Source organism: Triturus cristatus, chromosome 6 (assembly GCF_964204655.1).
Source record: "Triturus cristatus chromosome 6, aTriCri1.1, whole genome shotgun sequence".
Taxonomy (NCBI): domain Eukaryota; kingdom Metazoa; phylum Chordata; class Amphibia; order Caudata; family Salamandridae; genus Triturus; species Triturus cristatus.
Window position 1 is genome coordinate 374,970,433 of NC_140589.1, and position 23,760 is coordinate 374,994,192.

The 23,760-nt window shown below is 44.7% G+C and overlaps 1 protein-coding gene across 1 annotated transcript in view; it reads right to left on the reverse strand.

Annotated features, from left to right (window-relative positions):
- ALLC (allantoicase) overlaps positions 1–23,760 on the reverse strand; it is an 823,350-nt gene that overhangs the window by 255,280 nt on the left and 544,310 nt on the right. The window contains exon 9 of the mRNA XM_085610751.1: positions 23,005–23,160. Within this exon, the coding sequence (XP_085466877.1) occupies positions 23,005–23,160 (156 nt within the window). The remainder of the gene's footprint in view (positions 1–23,004; positions 23,161–23,760) is intronic.

A 23,760-nucleotide genomic window follows, 5' to 3' on the forward strand; every position in this document is an offset into this window, starting at 1 on the left:
ACAGTTGGCACATTAATAACTTTGGTGGGACCATGAATTTGAAAGTTCACCGCATCCCAAGCAATCCCATCACGTACAGGCCAGGCGGTGATGTTCACAAACGTCTGGTCTCTTTTCATGATGTGTGATGAGGAATGGGGGGCCAAAGTTCCATCAATTAATTGAATTGTAGAACGCTCATTCAGGTAGTGTCCGTTGATAAGTCTAAAAAACACTACCACAAAGCCAATTGTCATGAATAAAAAAATACAAATCAGCACCAAGCAGATGTAAGTCCAAGGTGCAACCAAAAAATGTCTCTTGAACCAGGCAAAAAATATAGAGATTTTGGAAGGGACAGTGGAAGTCAATGATTCAGTTTCAAAGGAAGAATTTGACTGGGTAAGTGTTGTTGTATTTAATAGGGGCGAAGCGACTTCTGTAGGATAAGCATTCTCAGGATCAGCGGGCAAACCACCAGCAGTAGGTGGCGGATCAGTAACTGTAATCATCTCAATGGAAACTTCAGGCACGATGATAGAGGGTGGCAACACAACAGAGTTTCTCAGCATTGAAGGGCAGGAAACCGAAGGTGTCATACTATGGAGAATCGGCCACCCTGTGTAGCTTGACATTTTCAATTGAAATGTACCTGTTTTCCTTACGACCAGGAAGTGGTGGTAAAACAACTGTACGTGTACCCAATACTCCAAGCACCGGGACTAGTGCACGATAAGAGGGGCCAAACTCCTTCTTGTTCTCCACCTTCTCACGGACCAGATCACCAACTTGAGGCAGCCAGCCGACCACCGGAATCAGGAGCGCTTCTTCAGATGTAGAGGGCACGTGTTCCTTTGCTAGAGTGTCTCTTGCTTCTTGTAGATTGTGTAATACAGCACAGTGGTCATTGAGGTCAAAAGGCGCGGCAGCTGCCGCCATGTCTAGACCATCAAGGTCCAGAACAAACATTCTCACTCCAAAGAGCATCATGTATGGGGTCCGCCCAACCAGAGACCTTCTAGGGAGATTATTAAGTGCACGTTGGACGTCATACAAGTGGGCAAGCCATTTCCGGCCTGTACCTAACGCCTTGGCTGTCAACGATTGCTTTAGGTCACGGTTCATCCGTTCCACAACACTATTGCCCTCAGGCCGCTATGGAGACGAAAATTTGACTTGGACCCCCAAACTTCTCATTGCCTCTTTGTAAGCCTTAGAGGCGAACGCCGGGCCCTGATCAGAGTGAAGGGTACCACACGCAAAACTCCCTATAAAGACACGCAATGCTTTGATGACAGTCCTGGCATCAGCACTCCTTTGTGGCCACACCCACAGAAAACGTGTGCACGAATCCACTGCAACCAAGATGTACTTGTACGCAGTATCAGAGGTAAAAGGACCGCAGTGATCTAAATAAACACACGCTAGTGGTTGATTAGATATATGCAGCTGCGTTGGAGGTGGACGCGCAACAGAAGAAGGTTTGATCTGCTGGCAAATGTCACAATTAAGTACATAAGCCCGCGCTTGTTTATACAAACCGTACCACCAGTAACGCTGCTGCAAAAGAGACACAGTTGCTGACACTCCAGCATGCGCAGACGCAACACCTTCGTGAGCAGCTGTTATCAGATTTGGTCTGCAGTCCGCGTTGGGAATCAATCTATCACCAACCTCACTAATGGGACGTTATCAGGACTTAAGTGATAATGGTATCGAGAAGGGAAACCTCTAGGGAAGTTTGTCCCTGTCTCAGAAGCAGCTATAGCTGCTAAGATGTCTGCATCTATCTTAGATTTCGATCTTGTAACTGCTGCTACTAAATATGTCGCCACTGCTGTTTTAGCTGCCTCGTCAGCCAAACTGTTACCGACAGCATGGACACCAACTCGTTGGTGACCAAGAGTGTGAATTACATCCACAAGTGGCAGACTCCCTTTGAGTTCTGACACTCGAGCCCAAATCGTTTTATGCTTCACTGCGCAACCTTTGCAATCACGAAAACCATTCATAATCCAAAAAAGTATATTGTCGTTGTAAGATTGAACACAATAGTAAGAGTCACTCACTATAAGAGTAGTGACTCTGGGATCAGCAAACTCAAGTGCAAGCACTAGAGCACGAAGCTCCGCCAGTTGCGCGGTACAATCACCCAATGACTGCGTATGCACAGCATCAGATTTGAACTCTCCATTCACGAAAGTACCGACTACAATTGCGCAAGCCGCTGAATAAGCGTGCCTTGATCCAGTTGCGGGTTGCGCCGACCCGTCAGTGTATATGACACAATGGTATTCCTCGATGGGGCGCAATGACTGCGGAGCAGGATGAACGAATTCATACTCCAAACTCTCCTGAGTCTGCAACGCCGCGTCAAAGATGTATTCGACGTCAGGCGAAGCTAATTAGGTCGCCCATTGTATCCACCTTGGATGCAAAGCCTTAGAATTTGGTACACTAGCTTTAGTGACTGCTTCAAGAGCAGGAAACGGTGTTACCACCAGCATGCGTTTTCCTTGTGATAGCGCTCGTTCTTTCAGGATCGCTATCTGAACTGCTGTCAAGACTTTTTCAACAGTGGAAAATCGCAGCTCAGCCGAAGTGTACAGATGAGATTTGTAAGCAATGGGGACTGTGTCACCCTCATTGAACGTCAAGTACGTGAAACCCTCCGCGCATGGAACAATTCTAATGACCAGGTTGGTGTGGTTGTCACGAGTTTTTAGATATTTAGCTGTAAGAAGATCAGTTTGCAAAGTATATAATGCCAACGTGTGCTCTGGCAGCCAGCAAGATCTGGTATAAGTTGGTTGTATCAAGGCATAAAGTGTCTTGATACGCTGGGCATAATCAGGAATGTAGGATCGACCGAAATTCAGAAAACCCAGCAAGGATTGTAGTTTTTTCAGTGTCGTAGGGATACGAAGGTTTGCGCATTTCTCAAGGAACTGCGGTGCCAAGCCTCGACCTTCATTATTGAGTTCGTACCCCAAGAACAACACTGTAAATTCAGCAATGTGCGACTTCTTAAAGTTAAACTTGTAACCGAAGTCTGCAAACATAGTCACTATTTTATCCACACGAGCAAGGTGTGGAACCAACTCGTCGTCTGTCAGATAGATGTCATCGGCATACGAGTATGCTTCCGGGTCTACCATCTCCAAGAGAGAGACCACGCGAGCGGCAAAAACTCCAGGGCTGTTTTTATAGCCCATCGGGAGCCTCTTGAACAATTTTTGTTTGCCACCCGAGGTGAATGCTGTCCACTCATAACTAAGAGGGGCCAGATTATGGCAATAAAAACCATTGGATAAGTCGAGCGTAGTTTTGAAACGTTTTCTCACAAGACTATCTACGAGAGCCGAACTATGAGTATTTTGTACCGCACACGTCCGGCAATGTGAGTTTAAATGCCGGTAATCCAAAACTAGGCGGTACGACCCGTCTGGCCTTGTTACAGTGAATAAAGGATTATTCATGGGTGACACACATGTCTCAATCACTCCTTGATATTCCAATTGTTCAAGGATGGACGCGACTTTAGATCTTGCCTTGCGACGCATGGGATATTGGGGTTGAGGCTGGGGATCGGATCGTAATGGAATCTCGTGATTGGGAGAACATTTATCCCAGCCAACCTGATTACGATATAACGCAGGCGCAAACACCTGCGCCCACTCCCCGGCCAACCTAGTAGACTCCTCCGTGGGCACTGCGTGCCCAAAGGAAGGAAGTATCCAAAATGAAAGCCGGAGGCCAATCTTTCTCCGCCAAAAGAATATCATATGTGGTGGTAAGATTATCCCAAAAAACCACTTTAATTTTGCGTTGTATGCCACCCTCAATATTAAGGACTATTTCAAATAATCTTTCCGGGGGGGCTACGCGAGTATCAGCAGTTTCTACTGTCACATAAATGTCAGTTGCTGTCGCCTCCAGAAATGGACGCAATGCTTCCCGCACTACTGTAACTTCCGCCGCGCTGTCTAGCAGCGTTAGTGCCCATGTCAGGTTCCGAAGCTGTGTCCTGACCATCTGAGGCATATCTCGCTGAGATAGCAGCAACTTTCTTTTTCTGAAACGGTGGACGTGGTCTGGCAGCGTCTTCCTGCTTGCCTTTACCGTCAGTCTGGCGGGGCTGGTCTCGACCTTGAGTGCCCCGTCCTCTTCCACGTTCTCCACCACCAGAGTGCGAAGTTGATGTTTCCTGTGAAGAACAAGGAGAGCGTTGTTCAGAAACCTGAAACCTGTCAGGTGACTTAATACGAGTACGATCGCGCAAATCATAAGTGTGTTCACTATACGACTGAACTGGTGAGGCAGGACTCGAAACCTGTTTCTGTTGCTGCTTCTCTTGTTTTTTGGCTCGCCAACTTTGTTTAGGAAAGTTGGGCTTTTCGTCTTTTGTAGACGAACTCACCTTAGTTTGTTGCACTACATCGGGAATTTTGATGGTGGGTTTCACACCTAAGGCACTACGTCCAACCATCCTATAGGCTTTCGCAATAATTTTTGCGAACTCCCGAGGCTTATCGGCATCTGCCACAAGCTCCAGCATATTACCAACTTGGAACTGCATGGCATCTCCTTTGAGGTTGCCCATTACCATGGAACAAATCACATCGAAACTGTCGACAAGCCTTAATCCCAGCTCAATAGCTGCCTCCGCACCATGACTTTCTTGAACTTTCTTGATGACGGAGGGTAGTACTGCCATAGACGGAGTGCCGTAGCACTTCGAATATGTTGCAGCAAAGACCTTGCCCCAATTATCACAATCAACAAGTTCAGGGACCAGGTCTTTCGGCAAAGTAATGGTGAGTATCCTGTGTTTATCCACAGGTGTAGTGTTGGGAAACACGGCTTCTAATTGATCAAATTTTTCCGCAAGCCAGTAAGGAAATTCATCCTTACTGAGGGGGCGCTTGCCGACAACCGCGTTAACCATAACAGGGCTAATCACCACCGCGTGATGGTGATCCGCCCCGTGTCCAGCAACCGCAGGTGCTCCCACCTGAACTGTGCGTGACACATACTGCACTAAAGCCCTATGGACCGTAATCAGGGCTGTGTGTAGTGTTCGTAAATCACCCACACCTATCGTCATGTAGCGTGGGTGTGGAGTATATCCGGCCAGTACCGGCCATGTAGCCCCTGCAATTGACAACGGGCCCATTCTCGCCGATATGACCTCATGGGGGAGGGCGCCATTAAACCAAATTGTATGCTGCCAGGCAGAAATAGGAATTTCCAGAGTCCGATATGGGGCATAAGCCGCAGGTACAGCCGAGGCTGTATATTCATGGAACAAATTATCGTCTGTATCCACCTCCGCAAAGGTCACCCATGAGTAAAACAACTCATACGGGTAGGTGGTATCAGCACTGACCACAAAGACTATGGACATCCCATCATCAGGTACCCCATACGCCCTCAAATGAGCGCGCAGAGGAACCCTACTATGAGCGGGAATATTAACCGCCATAAGGACTCCTTAAAGAATAACAACGATATTCTCAGTAGCACTTGGGCTCAAAAATTATAACCTTTTTAATTTTCAAGCTTGATAGAACTTTTAGTCTAAACCTAGGTAGGTTAAACCGTCACTCAAGTTTTCCGGAAACGAGAGTGAGGGTAGTTGTGGACTAAAATCAGTACTACTAAAGCGTCTCAGACGTTAAGACCAAACGTTAGGTGGGCCATGTTGCAGGGATTCTGCTTTTGCACAGAACTATGCGCAGGAGACCAGGACCTCAGAGAATTGTGGTGTACCAGGAACTCCCCTCAGAACCCAGAACCCCTTATCCGACTAGCTTAGTATTCCATTCGTTAGCCTAGATCTAGCTAGGCGGTCCCAATGTATAGACAAACCAGAACAAGCGACTTAGATATTTCTCAGGAGTGGTGGGAATCCGAAATACCTGCTCGTACTTATTTGTTAGTCCACAACATAATAATACAGACACGGTAACGTTTAAAGAGTTTATTTTATAAACCTCGCGTCCTAAGATGCAGTACTTTGGCTAACACTAGCAGACTAGCAGTACGGATCAGAACCATAAGCATTATTACAATACCATATAGGATGAAAGGAGCAATCATACTATTAATGACAGTGGTATACGGCCACACTCCTTTCACTGTAATCTAATACATTATTATTATTAGACTATTAGAAGCTCTCTTAGGCTAACAGGGGGACCCCATACCGTATAGATCAGCTTAGTAGAATCACATCAAAGGATCAGCTCACACAGCATGCATCAGCTCTTCTGTTCGAATGAATGTAAAACCAAACTGTTCTGCAATATTAAAGACGCTTGTCCTTCAGATATTGGCAGCTGTATGCATGATATGTCTAACAAGTGGTACGATCAATCTAAACACAACACTCTGTACCTTCTAGTGACCCAGACGCGTTTTTTGCATGATGTACAGACCAAGGGCACATTTCACGGTTAAGAATGTGAAACAACAGTTTGTTATCCTGTAAGGCAAAGTCGAGTCAGCATTTCTAAAATGAATAACACATAACAACAGTGTTGTGTGCAGCGCAGCAGAAACGACAAGCTTGCTTGTTAACCATGATCTCGGTTATGCTGACTTAGTGTTGTAAATAGGGCGTGGCTTAATCCATATCACAGTTCTCCCACTGGGGAACACATCCCCCTCTCACCCCTCAGTCTGGACTTCTGCACCCTCCCAACTGGAGCGGTACCGCCAGACACCAGAACCACTGGAGCTCTGTTTACAGAGGCCCCAGGTTCTCCTGACACTAGGAGATCCTCCTCAAATGGCCTACTAGCACTGTCTAGGCCCCCAACCTGGTGTTCCCTTAAGGAAGCCACCAGGCCCTGAGACTGGGTTTCGGGCACCTTGGGACCCACAGTCCCACACTCACCCCTTCTCCACTGAGACTGGACGTGAGCCCCTACACCCCTCCCACTACACTGGGACCTAACTGGGCTACACTGAACCTCTTCCACCTCACAGGTCTGGAAGATATCTGTGCCACTCCTTTTGGGATCACTCCCCAATGCCTCTTCAGATCTCTGGCATCCAACCGGAGGTCTGCCTCCAACGCAAGCTCCCTGGAACCAGAGAACTCACTCTCCACCGGGTGTTGGCATAGCTCTGGAAAACAGGGACTTAAAATATGCTCTCCAACAAATGAATCACACAGCCCCCCACAGTTGTTAACCAAGCTACCTTTTGCCTCACCCTCCAGTGCCTCACACAGGTACCCCACACCACTCTCCTGAGATTGGCAAGACAGTATCTGACTGTCTCTGTCACACAACTCACACTCTTCTGGGCGGTCTTCACACTCACACACCAAGGTTTCTACCATGGGGGAACCCCTCTCACTGTACCTCTCATCTAGGGTCAGTAGAGTGTCCCTCCCACCACTAGGAATATGGTCCCCTGTGCCAGTTCCCCAATCTACTTCAGGGACACTGCACTCCACTGGAACTACATCATAAACCTGAACCCCCTGGTGTATGTCAACCCCCTCCTTCAAGTCAGGTGCCACATCTCTGGGTGTTTGTACCTTTCTCTCAGCACTAGAAACTACAATCTTCCTGCCACCATCTGAGCTGGACTTCACCTCCAACTCAGCAAAGCTCACTTCTTGAGCTACCCATTTTTCTTCTTCAGCTGAGACACTCATGGCCTCAAGCCTCTTGAGCTCCAAATCAAGCTCCCTCATCCTTAGTTCATGTGCCAAGGTCAATTTAAATTCTTCCAAGGCATGCATCTTCTTGCTCTCTTCTACTTTGTTCTGGGTTTCCATTTCCATCAGCTTCAATTCAAGCCTCATGACTTCCAACTCATGATCTCTAACCCTTTGGTTTTCCTCCAACTCCTCTGGGGAAAAACTTCTAGCTGAATGGTTGCTGCCAGCCCTGGAGGCTGCTCTGGACACAGGCAGATCCTGTGACCTGAAACCATCCGCTTGTGCATCCTCATCCACCTCTGCATCACCTGTCTCCCCAGCCTCTTTGGCTTCCCACCAGGCCCTTAAGGCCTTCCGTAGCTCCTCCTTCCTGGAGCTGCTCTCCATGGGACATCCAAAGATCCTGCAGAACTGCTTGAGTTGACCTACTTTGTAATCACTTAACATTTCAATATCAAACTCCAGTTCTGCAACATCACTTGCTGCTTTACCCTTCTGAGACATGATGCCTGGATGACTCAAGGATCAGATCAAAAATAGAACCAAAACAAAACACGGTATGTGGTTGCATAGTGGTCTGCACTTAAACTAGTGATGTACACCAATTACTGTGGGTCAAGTACAAATACAAGTTCTAATCCCACCGCTGACCACCAATGTTAGATCTGGGGGTCTCTAGTTGGCAGGGTAGGTACCACTGTCCAAGTAGGGACCCTTGCTTCTAGTCAGGGAAAGGGGGATACACTGTTAAGATAACCCCTGCTCACCCTCTAGGTAGCTTGGCCTGAGCAGTCTAGGCTATCAAAGGCAATGTGTAAAGTATTTGTACCAACACTCAAAGTAACACAGTGAAAACACCACAGATTTACTCCACACCAGTTTTAGAAAAATAAGGTATCTTTACTAAAAACTTCACAAGACCAAATACTACAGAAAAACCAACATACAATTAAAAAGGTTACTTTAAAGATAGTTCAAGAGTTTGCAGAAAGTACTCCAGGATGTAAAAATCAGTGTCCTGCACAATGCGACTCTTAATGCACAAAATGCGACACTCTCGTGCCCAACAGTACCTGTAGTTGCGTTAAGGTTCCCAAAAGCTATAACAAGGAAGATGGCAAAGGTGATGCGATGCTCCTGAGATCTTGGGGAGGCTTTGCAGCAGCCCTGCTTCACGCAGCAGAGGTGGATGCGCCGGCTCCGATCTGTAGTGGGAGGATGCGATGACTTTGGCTTTCGTTGCGTAGGTTTCTTAGGGGGAAGCTTCACGCACAGGTACGATGCGACGATCTTCGATGTGGCGCGATATGCGGCGCAGCGCTGACTTCTGGTGCTGCAACCCTCGATGCGTCGCGGTGCGCGGCGCGGCGTTGACATCTGGCGTCGCAACCCTCGATGCGTCACGGGACGGGACTCTGCGTCGACACACGCAGTGACTGGATACTTTCACGCACCGGCAGTGGTGCGGCCCGCAAACTGGTTCTACGACGACCCTCGCAGCGTCAAGAATCTTCACGCACCAGGACGATGCTCGACACACTCGGCGATGCGGGGACTCCGGGTGCTGCGATGATGCCGCGGTGAAATTCTCCTCGCACTCTCGCTCTTGCGACTCGCAATCGGATGATGCGTTGGGTACCAGTTACTCTTGTTCACGCTTCTGCTTTCCAGCTCCCAAACACAGCAAAACGACCTCATGAGGCCCCAAGACTAGGCAAGCACTCCAAGGCAGGTCAGAACTCCCTCAGCAGAGTTCCAGGGGAGATGGTGGTGAAGTCCTTTTGTTCCTGGGACTTCTTAACAGGGAGCCAGCTCTTCTCAGGCCCTTGGAGATCAGAATCAAAAGAAGGGGACACAGCAAAGTCCTTCCCCTCTCCTTGGCAGCAAAGCAAAACAGCAAGCAGGCAGTTTTCTCCTCTTCAGTTCCATCCAGTTTTCTCCTTGGCAGAGGTTCCTTTCTAGTTCCACAGTGATCTAAAGTTTAGGTGTCTGGGGTTCTCTTCTTATACCCCTCCAAGTCTTTGTCTCTCTTTGTTTCAGTGGGGGGATTCCCCTGCTCAAACCGGTTCCTGGGTGTGCTCTGCCCTGGAGCACCTGGTTCCTTTCAGAGTGAGGGGCAGGGTCGTTAGACGCTCAGCAGGAGGTGGAGTCTTCTTTGTGCTGGCAGAGGCAGTGTCCTCAGGCTGGCCAGCAGGGGGTGGAGCCAGCATTGTGCTGGCAGAGGCAGCCCTACTCAAACGCAGGGGCTACTCCTCCCACCTATCTAGAGCAGATCTCCCTATTCACCCTGCTGCTGACTCATCCAGACTCCTGGAGCCACCTAGCCCATCACATGACACCAGTCAGCCAATCTGCACACAGGCACACATGAAGGTTAAACAGGAGAATTGCTACTTTCTAAAAAGTGCTATTCTCACAGAGTGAATTTAAAAACCATCTTGCTAAAAAGAAGTATAATTAAATTCTGAACACTAAGGGCCTTATGTAGGTAGCCCAACATTTACCACTTCATAAATACCGAATTTTACCGATTCGGAATTTATGAAGTGGTAAATGTTATGTAGATAATAATTCGGTAATTATTACCGAATCGGTAAAATTCAGTATTTTAGAACCGGTATTTATCGATTCGGTAATAATGCTTCCCTTGAAGCCAGTTACCATTACCGAATCTGTAAATACCGATTCGGTAATGGGGGGAGCACAATCAAGGGTGGCAGGGTGTCACAGTGACACCCTGTTGCACCCCTGATTCCTGCATGTGTCCACATGTGGCACACATACATGCCCTAAGGGCATGTATGTCTGCCACATTGCACACTTAAACGTGCACAAAAATGCTTTTTTTCACCTATTTACCAGCAACTTTTAGTTGCTGGTAAATAACGAATCCCCACAACACCCACACACTCCCCCTACATATCATTACAGGATTTGGTATTTACCGAATCGGTAAAATTACCGAATCGGTAAAATTACCGATTCGGTAATTTTACTGATTCGGTAAATACCGAATCCTGTAATGTGCCCCCTACATTGCAAAAGCCTAAATACCGGTCGGTAACGGTATAATTACCGAAAATCGGCCATTACCGACCGGTATTAGGCTACGTACATATGGCCCAAAGATTCCAAACTTGGATTTTCTATCTTGCCTTTAGGGGAAGATAGGCATGTAAACAGCCTCCCCCATTCTGTCTTATGGGCAAGATAGCCTCTCAGCAGTGAAAAACGAAAATGGCTGTAATCCACTACCAGGGCATGTTACCCACCTCAGTACATGCCCTACCTTTCAGATACACTGCACCCAGCCCAGTGGGGTACCTAGGGCCACCATAGGGATGCCTGACATGTACAGAAAGGCAGTGGCGGCTGGTGAAGTTTGAGAGACGTGGGGCTAGCATGCGCGGGGGGTGCTCTTTAAAGTGATGCAGCATTTTTTAGGAGGCAGGTTGCCATTCCCAGTGCATGTTTTATTTTAAAAGGGGGCATGTGGGCTCAGTTTTCCTGTTAGCATTAGGGCAGTAGGCCACTCAAAACGAGAACCTACATGCGGCAGTTCATTTTTTCATAAAAGAGCAGCGGGCCTAATAACTCAATCCACCACTAGAAACTAGAGGAAATGCTCCAGAATCCTCAGAGCACAAGAGTAATCCCATAACCGACAAATGTACAACAATATTAAGCACTAAACTACTACCTTTACTGTGGGTAACATGATACTCTGCAACCCCAGAGCTTTAACAACTCGTAAGGGGTACTAAAAGCTATATAAATGCAATTACAGTACAACTACTTTTCGTTATTAAGTGCTCTTAGCATGATGTGGTGATTCCACTCATTCACGGCAGAAGCAGGAAACATCCTCAATTATCAGAATTATCGAGAGCGATATTAGCGTATGTGGTATTACCACCAATATATTACAACATGGCAGCTGTAACTCCACCAGGAATAGTTCCACCAACAATAATCCTGCCAAGAGAAGCTTTACAGCACCCATTACATATCAGCAATTTTGATCTCACTGCCAATCTGTAACTCAGGCCCTATTTCTTGCATGCACTCCGACTACTTTTATTAGAATTAAATGACCTTTCTGTGTTGCAACCAATTATGACTCTCTGCAGCCATATTCACTGTGTAGAGGGATGTTTCAGAGATACTCACATGTCATGATATAAAATGGATGCATGCACGCAGATTCCAAGACAGGCAGGAAAGAAATTACATTTGTGAAAATCATGCAACATTACATTTCGTCATGTCATGCATGCCCAATGTAGCATTCCTATGATCCTTAATATATTTACTACAAGCCAATACTGCTTTAATAAATATGCAAACATGACAACATTGTTGCTGACTTTTAACTTGCATTAATAAAGTGAGGTCAAACAATGGATGCTCAGGTTCTGTAAAAGGACCAATAGCCCCAAACTACAAAAAAATAACCATTGGTGTCTTATGTGCTGTCTTGAACCGTGAACAATTTGATGAATGTAATGCAGTTAAAGAAGTGCTTCATCTACCATTATGAATTTTACAGGTGTTGCAAAGATCTGAGTATTCACTCATACTCACTCACGGATTAATTTCATTCTTTATGATTCAAGCTACTGCCTTCTTAAAAGAAGTCAATGATTAAAGTCCCTACAGGTAGTATGGCACTAACAAAATGTATAACAGAAATATAGTGTCCTAAATACCATTTATAAAAGTATGTCCCATTGGAGGTGCTAATAAGAAATCTACACTTTACTAGATTATATTTTTGTATATTATAAAATATAACATGACAGACATTCTACTGACACGTACACATCTGGGTGCCATCAGCTTTTGGCTCAACCGTTTGTTACAGATCTCTATATAGCGCGAACTTGACCCGAGGATTTTGGGTATCAGAGCGCTTTACATTAGCACCTGTTGCGTTACACAAGGACACATTGATTTTTGGTAGGAAACCTGGCCTCCCCATTGAATGCACCCTGCCCTCGGAGCCATCTCAGTGGCTTGTTAGCTGCAGGGACGAAGTCAGGTCCCTGGTACCAGCTGTTGAAAGCAGAAGACAAATACAGCTCATTAAGGTCCCGCCAAGGCCGGACTAACAAAATCTGAGTTTTTGCCAATTATCTCCAACAGAGAACAGAGTCAGACTGAAGGAGTCCCTCACCTGATTACGGACAACTGGGCCCTCTTTGTCCACCTCAGCACAGGTGTTTGACTGTTTTTCTCCTGCCACCGCTCGAACTAGAAGTGTGCTAATTTGAAAAGTGGCTGCAACGTCCCTGGCAGCTCTCGTTAACGCGGGTAGAAGAATACTCAGGATTTTTCCAGCTGCAGTCGGACTTCTTACTCAGCACTCAGGATCACGGTGTCTGGGGCCTGAGGAGACCCAGGGAAGGGCCTTGGATGGGTAGAAAGAGGCGGATGTGAGAGGGGTGAGGTAGGCCATTGAAAGAGAGGTGCGCCTTCATAAGCGTGTGGCCAGAGCCTCCCACTGAAACACCGGAGCTGCAAATAAATGATGGCGGCCATTCACACGGTCCTGTAATAGCAACGCGGGAAGCAGACACCTCGAGTCTGCGCAGTGTGTCTTAAAAAGTCCTTATGACAAACTGCGCAGACTCGGCTTCCCACCTGCTGCCTCTACCACTCCTTTTCCCAGCTTATCAGAGGGCAGGACCCACCTCCCTGTGACGTGTTCAGAAAGGGTGGGGTGCCGTCCTCTCCACTCCCTGACTGACATGCAGCCCCTGGCGCTACAGGGCTTGAGCCTGAAGCGCCCGGGGCAAACTTTAGCCAAACGTCATTAGTGGGTGGAGACTGGTCCTCGAGGCTATGTCTTTGCCGAACTGATGACCTCACAGGCCTCAGGGCAGTGAGCTTGTCAGCCCGGCAAAGTAGACTCAGGGCCAAAACGAAAGGCATAGGCTTCGCTGCCAGGGTCACGTGACATGACACTCGTGATCACTTATCATTGCAGCTACAACAGCCCTGAGCCTGGTCCCAAGCAATTAGAGGTCTGCGTAATTAATTTTTTCTTTTACTGTTTATTAAAAGAATTTAGTTGTACTTTTGTAATAGCTGACCCAGGGGCTGAAAATAAAGGGGGCGGAGCCCCGACGCCCTCACGCAGAAACCGCCACTGCAGAAAGGGAAGGATAAGGCCTGGTCAGTGGTTTCACTGGCCAGGTCGACATGGCAGTCCTGGACTGCACATAGGCTCTGCAAGCAGGCCCAAGACATCATTTTAGGGCTACTCCTGTGGGTGGCACAATCAGTGCTGCAGCCCACGAGTAGCATTTGAATCACCAGCCCTGGCACACTCAGTGCACTTTACTAGGGGTTAACAGGTGAAACAAATATACCAATCATGGATAACCAATCAATATAACAATTTATACAGAGAGCATATGCACTTTAGCACTGATCAGCAGTGGTAAAGTGCCCAGAGTCCTATTGCCAACAACCACGGGTCAGGAAAAATAAAGGAGGAAGAAGCAAAAAGTTAGGGGATAACCCTGCAAAAAGGGCCATTTCCAACAATGATGCTGACTTTTGGAGTAAAATACTGATACCAGTCTTTACGGGAATAAAGGAAACAGCTAAATGTCCATTGTCCTGGACAGGTTCAATAATAAGTCCAATTTATAAGCAAGGCGACAGGAGTAATCCTAGCAACTATCGACTAATTGTCTTAATCGACTCCGAGGCAAAGTATTACGCGGGGCTGCTCCTGGAGGCATTAAAAGCGTGGGCTACCTCAAAACATATTATTCCCGCAAACCAAGCAGGTTTTGTAGAGGACAGGGCACAACAAAAAAACATCATGGCGCTAACCCTATTGATAGAAGCGGCGAAGACAGCTAAGAGCTCGCTATTCCTATGTTTCATAGACTGTAGCGCTGTGTTCGATCATGTATATCGTGCCAAACTGTGGCAAAAACTGGATAAATTGGGGAAACCAAGACCTCTCCTGGAACAGCTGATTCAATTACACACCAACACATGGGTTAAAATCATGCTGGGATCAGGGACGCACCTCTCAAGGCGAATTAACACCACCAAAGGCCTAAAATAAGGGTGTGTTCTTGCCCCCATGCTGTTTAACCTCTTTCTAGCAGACCTGCCAGGGGAACTGGACAAAACCAAATCTCATGCCCCACTGCTGGTAAACATCTTATTACCAAATCTTTTATACGCAGATGACCTGCTTTTAATAAGCTGGTCTCCAATTGGACTCCAACACCTTTTACACACCACCAATACATTTTCACAACATAATGCACTAAAGATTAACTTAAATAAATCAAAAGTAATGACAGTGAATTACAATAAGACAAAGAAACTCTCATGGTTCCTGGATGGGCATAGACTAGACCGGGTAACCAACTACAAGTATCTTGGGGTACTATTGGACAGCAGAGGCTCGTATAAACCTCAATTAGAGGCTATGCGTCGGAAGGGCACCACAATTTACTTCTCAATGAAGCCCCTGATGAAAGTCCTACCTGACCGAACACTGGATCCTCTCTTACAAGTGATCAGAGCACGATTACAGCCAATGCTCACATATGGGAGTGAACCAATGCTAGGGAAGGATGTGTTAGCGCTAGACAAAATAATCACTAGAACATACAGAGCAATTTTCCAGCTGCCTAACTACGTGTCGTCCGCCCAAATACGCCTTGAATTCGGCCTTCAGAGACAAACATTGGAGAGAAGAGGTGCGTACATAAAAAGTTGGCGTAAAATCAAAGGAGCAGAAAAAGGTTCTCTAAATGCCCACCTTTGGGCAGAGCTGTCAACACCTGCTAAGAAGTACCTATCAGAATTCCTGGAGTGTCTCGAACTAACAAACCTCTGGGAGACATCTGCAGATAATAAGAGCTTTAAAAAAATAGTAACAAAAATAACTAAAATGGTATCAATAATAGAAGATAAGGAAATTCTGATCAAGAGGGCCCATGGTTGGACAGTATTGAACGATTATAAAACGCTTAAACCACAAGCATATCTGAACATGGGTCTTACACGGAAGACAAAAGAAAACTTCTTAAAGTTGCGCTTCGGCGTTCTACCAATCCTTCCTCATATGGCACCCTGGAAAAGGAGAGATGGAGAACAGATCTGCCGCCTCTGTGGGACAGGTAAAGAGGACTTAACACACATAGTCTGTATTTGCCCAAACCTGGTGGACATAAGACGTGCCTTACTAAGGTCAAAATGGAACAAAAAGGAAATAAAAAGCTGCAGGCAAGCTGTCAAGCTGTGTTGCAATCCAGAGGAAACTCAACTAAACTGCTGATTAACAAAGTACTTTGACATAGAGGCTAGCAGACTCAAAGACATATAAAAAGGTGCAAGAAGAATAGCACGCAGCTAAAACACTTTTGTTAATCACAGAGGCAGCCGTCTAGAATCAGGTCAGCTAAAATCTAGATCAGCACTCTGAAGCATAAGCATTTTATTATTCTCGAAATGGACTGCACAGACAATGAAATTGGGTCCGATATGATTTTTTTAACTTAAGAGTTAACCACTTTTAAATGTAATTCTACAAATATAAGGCTGTACACAATTTTAACTTTAGCGTTTAATATTTTTGTCTTTTATATTGTGAGTTTTAATTAACTGTACAATAAATTCTTAAAAAATCAAAATCTAGATTTACCTCTTTTTAGGTCGAGCATTCGAGACCCCTTGTATATACTTTAGTATATACTTTAGTATATATACTTTAATATATACTTTAGTATATATACTTTAGCATATATACACCTTAGTATATACTTTAGTATATACTTATATGTATATGTACTTTGTGGGCTCTGGAGATCAGCCCCAGGACTTGTCTGCTTCTGCTTATGGACTTTTTTTTCTGTTCAACTGCCTCTATTTAACAGTCTTGAAAGAAAACGAACAGCAGAGGTCAGTAAAATACCAGAATTGCTTTCTGCTGAGGGATTTTCTTTTTTAATTTTTCTGGCAACTGCCTCTATTTAACTTTCTTAATAGAAAACAACCAGCAGAGGTCAGTAAAATACGAGACTCACTTTGGCATTCTCTGAATTGTCATCCACAAGCACCCGTTGACAATATTTCTTTAAAATCTTGTATTTTCAGTGATATGACCACGGAAGGTCCTGCTTTTATGTTAAAAGCAGAGCTTTGGACTATACCATTTCCTGCTGAAAGGCAATATTTCTCTCCATGTGTTCCCATACCTGGCGTGTCACGCAGTTTGGTGCTTACTTTCCTTCTATGTTAAAGAACAGTAGATGTTTCAGCGCCCAGTCTAATGTGCTGCATAGCTAAATACATATAAGGTCCCAAAGGCGAGACCGATTGCATTGCAAATGCTTGTTTGTACTACTTCCCCTAAAGAAAAAATGGTTCTGTCGGGGTTTCAATTGCTTAGGACAAGTAGCAACAGCTTACTGATAACAAATATGAATGATTTGCAAAGAAAAACAAATAGAGTATAACAGACACCAGAATTTTTTGAGACAATTATGTTTTAAGGGAAAATCAAAATAATAAAAGACTGTCGCAATTTACAATTTCAATTGCAATGTGAAGTACGTGACTGTGGTGAAGCAGTGACATGTGGTGAATGGTGGTAAAATACTATATACAGAAACAATTGTAAACAATTTGGAGAGTGACAAAGAGAGACCAACAACAAGTACCAACAGCAGACCTTATCAACAAGGACAAAGTTACCAGGATCAACAACGCACTGTTCCTTTTTTAGGGGAACAGATATGGATGAACAGGGACACCAACTGGGACAGACCAGCAAGATGGAACCGTGGACAAAACAGACCACGAGGGAACACAAGAGTGAGGTTCCAGAGAAACGACAGTCATGGAGAGATCAACACAAGGAGACAGACTTACAAATGGTAACACTATACAACGATGGAAGAGAGCCAAGACCATCTTTGAGTGAGGATTTTGTAATCCTACTGGAAAGAGATGAGGCTCAGGCGACCGAATAGGAAACTACAGCCGACAGGAATGACACAGAAGAAGAACTCACAACCCCTTCTGGAACAGATCCAGAGAACCCTTCAAACACAGAGGAGGAGATTGCCATGAAGTTATAACTGACCTGGACGTTCTTGGACAGAATACAATGGTCCTGAACACACAGATTGACTTAACCTCAAAAGACCACATTATCAATATCTCAGACTACACACTTACAAAAAGCGAACATGATATATTGTCTAGAGGTCTTTCATTTATTCCGACAACTCCACCCAACAATTTCAACATCAAACTGGAATTGCAACAATTTTTCCGGAAAATAAGACTTAAATACCACTTCAAGAAGAATGAACACTGGAAGAAGCGCTCAGCAGCTACCGAATTCAGACCTGCTTCAACCTTCCTACCTGCAGCGTACTTGATGAGTGAAAAGATCCTCGTATATGAGAAAATTGTGATGGAAGAAGTAATGGATCTCCTGAACAACAAAAAATTCATCAAGCACAACATCAGCAAGGATGAAAAACAAGCCCTGCACTCGCTTAGCAATAACCCTACAATCGTTGTGAAATCAGCAGACAAAAGGTGGAGCCGTGGTCATTCAAAACACCCAGGACTACATCACGGAAATCTATAACCAACTGAGTTGCACGGACAGCTACCAACGGATAAGAAAGAATCCAACTGAAGAAATCTCTGCACTCATTCAGTCTCTCACACATCAAGGTTTAACAGAAGGTTTTCTGTCTCAACATGAATACAACTTTCTGAACAAGAGTGAACCAAGGATACCTACCATATACACTCTACCTAAAATTCATAAGGACCTACAAAAACCACCAGGCCGCCCGATCGTATCAGGATGTGGGTCAATCCTGGAGCCACTGAATCAATTTTAGAACTGCTTTCTACAGCCTTTTGTGGTAGAGACACGATCCTACTGAAGAGACGCAATGCACACTATACAACTGATGGAAAACCAACCATTTGACAAGCAGACACAGTTTCTAGCCACACTAGACGTCTCCTCCCTGTACACAAGCATCCCCCAAGAGCACGCCATTGATGTAATACGGAGGACACTAGCGAAACGACTGGCACTAGTGTGGATTCCAACCGAGTTTCTGGTTGAGCTACTGAAAATAGCAATGAAAAATAATTATTTTGTCTTTCAAAACACTTACTACTTGCAATGCAAGGGTGTAGCGATGGGGGCTGGATTTGCACCCAGTTTAGCTAATCTCTACATGGATGACTACGAGGACACATACCTATACAATCCTTCAAATCCCTTTCTGAACAATATATCAGTATGGAAGTGGTACATTGACGATGTGATGATGTTGTGGACAGGCACAGAACAGAGACTAGCTGAATTCAAATCATGGCTGAATGCACAGACCATTGACATCCAATTCACCATGACCTACAACAATGAAAGTATTGACTTTTTGGATATCACACTGTTGAATGAAGACGGGAGGCTCATCACTACATTATACAGGAAACCAACAGAATGTAACACTACTCTTAAATATGACTCACACCATCCGAGATGTTTTAGAGAGAATTTACCCTACGGCCAATTTCTAAGACTAAGACGAAATTGCTCGAGGAGAAGTGACTTTTATCGAGAGACGGATGCTCTGATCAAAAAACTAAGGGACCGTGGTTACCCCAAATACCTCCTTAACAGATCAAGAAAAAGGGCCTGGTACAGCCCAAGAGAAACCTTTCTAGAGATACAGCCACCAGTGGAAGACACTAAGAAGTTGGTGTGCGTGACCACTTTCAACACATGCAGCCACGAAATCAAGAAGGTACTACTGAAATATTGGAAATTAGTAGGTACTGAAATTGGAATCCAAGAGAAACCTCTCTTTGCCTTTAAAAGAGCTAAGAACATCAAAGACTTTGTTGTCAGCTCATACTTAGAGACTGAGAAATCACCGGACATCAGGCAGTAACTCATCCTACCGCCATTAAATGCTGTAATTGCAATGCGTGTGATTTTGCAATGATTGGCTCATCTTTTCAGCATATGGGAAAAACTTACAATTTGAGACAATATAGCAATTGCAATAGTAATAACGTTATCTACGCCATACGATGCCCGTGTAATCAGATCTACGTTGGCCAAACCACTCAAAAGGTCAAGACAAGAGTTATACAGCATCGGAGCAGGATCCGCTGCAAGGTCCAAGGAGCCCCCTTGGTTGAGCACTTCTCCCAGAACAATCACATGGCAGATGACCTACAGTGGTGGGTTCTGGACAAAATCACTCTGCACCCCAGAGGAGGCAGTATGGTCTCACTACTAAACCTAAGTGAATGCAGATGGATCCACACTCTAGACTCTGTAAACACAGGGTTAGATGAGCTTAAGGAAATTTACAGGCAAATGGTTAAACTTTAGATTGCACTGCACGTTACACATCAGCACCAGCAGGTCCAACCACTATGCTCTCCTTTGCTATATACCCAGCAAAATTTGAACCAATGCCTATTCATGTCAAAGACCAATAATAACCTATCTTGCATAATAATTGTACCTAATTTTCATATATTTCACTGCTACCAACTGTTCATGGTCCATTCTGTTTTTTAATTAACATGATGCAGTACCAACAAATATGCCAAGAGTGAAAAATAAACGCAATTGACTGTACAAATTGTATGTTATTCACGTGTAAAATGTGTCAATAAGTGCAGAGGGCACTTTCTAATGTATAATTCCAAAAGTATTTACATGTTTTAATCATTGCACTCCCATTTGTGTTGTTTTCCAAACCGCATAATCTTGTCCATACAATGCCATCTTTATTTAGGAGAACACAGCCACAGCCTACTGAGCCATAGCGCTTCACAGCCAACCACACAGCGCTCCTTATTTAGTGTAAACACATACACGCGCCTTACACATGGTTACCCGACAGGCTGGGCAATTGATTCTATCCTCGCGATCAGCAGCCCGGTTCCTGTTCAGGATAACTGAGCTACCATGCGTGCACGTTTTCACCTGAATGACGCCTCCTGTAATCGTTAGGAAACACGAGCTAGTGTGCACGTCCATCAGACGCTAGAGAGACTATTTATAGCCTCAGTTCTTTCAGCCCCTCATTTCCGAAATAACCGACGGACGGAAGGAGGCTTGAATTCCAGATCACGGTGAGAATTACTTTGGGACCTCTAAACGAAGGGGCAGATTTATGTTGCACTTGCGCCACTTTTGCGCCGCCGTTGTGTCACTTTTGTGACGCAGCAGCGGCGCAAATCCTGCGCCATGGTGCGGGTATTTACAACGTGACGCATCTGGGAGATGCGTCACGTTGTAAAGCCCTGCGCCACATGTAGGCGTTCCAGGGCAGGTGGGGGCGTTCCGGCGCAGGAACGCCTCCTAAAAGAGGCTGAGTGAAATCTACAAGATTTCACTCAGTCACTTTTAGGCCCATGCTGCGTCAAAACCCTGCGCCTGCTTGAAGCAGGCGTAAGGATTGACGCAGCATTGTAAAGATAGGGCCCCCCAGAGCATTGCTGGAGCTGCGTCGCGCTTGCGACTCAACTCCAGCAATGCGTCACTTTTACGGCACAGATGCGTCACGCATCTGTGCCATTTTTGCCCCATGGTGCGTCGCATTATAAATGCGGCGCATCCATGGTGGCGTAGCTGTGGCGCATAATAACTGGCGCATCCCTGCTGATATGCAGGGATGCGCCAGTTATTATAAATCTGCCCCGAAGTGTGCCTCGCGCTCTTGCGTCATTTTAACCTAAGACTTATGCACTCCTCATTATTTATTTTAGAAACACATAGGACTGGCACAAATACGACTCCAACTGACGGGTGGAAGTTAAATACAGTATATCTTTGAGGTATGTCACAGCCCTCCTAGACTTGTGTTGTATAATCAACAACAGTACCATTGCCAGTCACTGATTCAGTTCTTCACTTTTCCATAGGCTTCAAACCGGCTGGTGGAGATCCTTTTGAATTATTCTCTAAAACATAACTGACCAAGAAATCATTATTCGCAGGGCTAATTAGGAATCTACTTTTGGGTAAGCTTCATCCCTTGAAAGTCATATAGTGTCACACACTTCTGTTTTATAACAAACACCCGACGCTGCTCTTTAAATCAATCCTTAGGCTGCCATCTCTCCCCCCTCCTGCCTTGAGGAAGACCCGCCTTGACGCATTCACATTTGGGCGATACACAGGGTCGAAACGTCGGCGTATTGCATATGTCTACACAACGCTTATGACCACAGTGCCATTCACCATTGGATCATTAAGCATATGTGCTAAATAATAAGGACAGTTATGAATTCTTTATTTTTCCCCCTCTCCAAATTGTTTACAATTGTTTCTGTATAAAGTATTTTACCACCATTCACCACATGTCACTGCTTCACCACAGTCACGTACTTCACATTGCAATTGAAATTGTAAGTTGTGACAGCCTTTATTATTTTGATTTTCTCCTAAAACATTATTGACTCAAAAAATTCTGGTGTGTGTTATACTCTATTCATTTTTCTTTGCAAATAATTCATATTTGTTATCAGTAAGCTGTTGCTACTTGTCCTAAGTAATTGAAACCCCAACAGAACCATTTTTTCTTTAAAGTACACATACCCAGGTTCTGAGTGACACTGGGTTGCCCCATTACGTTTACCATTGTACTACTTCCCCAACCTATTTATGTTTTCCCCATCCTATACACACCTGTTACCTTTTCCCCTTTTACTTCCTTTTATTTTTTTACCACCCCTTCCCTTTAATACCCATCAATTTTCTACCCTCCCGCTTTGCTCTATTCATTAATATTATTTTTAAGACTTCTCCCTACCTCTCCTACGTTTTCCCTCCTGCTGATGCCCCCCTCTTATCTTCTTAATTTTCTCTTGATAACATATGCCTGTTCCACAAAACATACTATTTTTACAGAAACAGCATTTTGTCATTTTGTGATTTCTCGAACATCGTTAGCCTGATTTCGTCAAGATGACTTTCGTCAAAATGATGGTGCATGTAAATTCTCTCAGGTAAATTCAAGTCTATTTATGCAAACAGCCTCATCCTGTTTAGTGCAATCACATCAGCTCCTCCTGTCACTGTCACAGTGGGACATTTATCTTCAGTGAAAACGTGATATAAAATTATCGATATTTGTGTTATAATTGTGGAGAAATATATCGATTAACACCAATGGCAAGCGCTTTAAAAAGTTTAATGCTCTGTATCAAATAAAATACGCAATATAAAATCATAGAAATATATTTTGAATTGAGAAAATTATATTTGAGCTATTGAAGTCCAAAAAATTACTGTGTTCATGCGTTACCTATGAGGTTTCTTGGATGTCCAAAATGTGCATTGCTGAATCCAAGGCAAACTCCTCCATTGACCATTGCCACCAGGTCCACCAGATCATTTGTACCAATCTCTGACCAGTCTCTCTCTGCTACTCCGTAAATCCTGAAACGTGCAATTCCACCATCTACACGAAAACCAGTTACAGCAATATATGTTAAGTCGGGTAACATAAAAGAGAGCATAGTTTAATAAGGTGGTCTGAGGGCAGTAGTAAAAAACAATGTAACAAAACAAAAAATAGCAAATGTAGATTCTCGCTGGTCCTGTAATGGAATCTGCTGAAGAGCCTTAGTTACCACAGCCATTAAGAGGACGCCATAAAACAAGGGAGATAAAAGCATTATACAGAAAATACATGCTAGATTGACATTAGTTAAGATGCACATGTGAAAAACACAAAAAGCTGAGAAGTGATGATTTTAGCAGAGTTCAAAAAAAGAGTCCAGATTATGAAAATAAATTAGATATTTGCTTGATGACAATTCTGTTTTTATGGAGCTCATGATAAAATGAAATGTCCCCTTTGCCCTCAATTGTGATTAGTTATAGGGACTTTGAAGAAAGAACATATTAGAAAGGGACTGAGTGGATCAAATTACCTGCACCTGGGACAATACCTAAGAATCTATAACTGAGTTCAAACAGGAGCTGGCCGGCCGACAATCAAAAAGCCTTGGCAAAGTCAATAGATGTGGCCTTGGCAAGCTGGTACAGTGGTTATTTA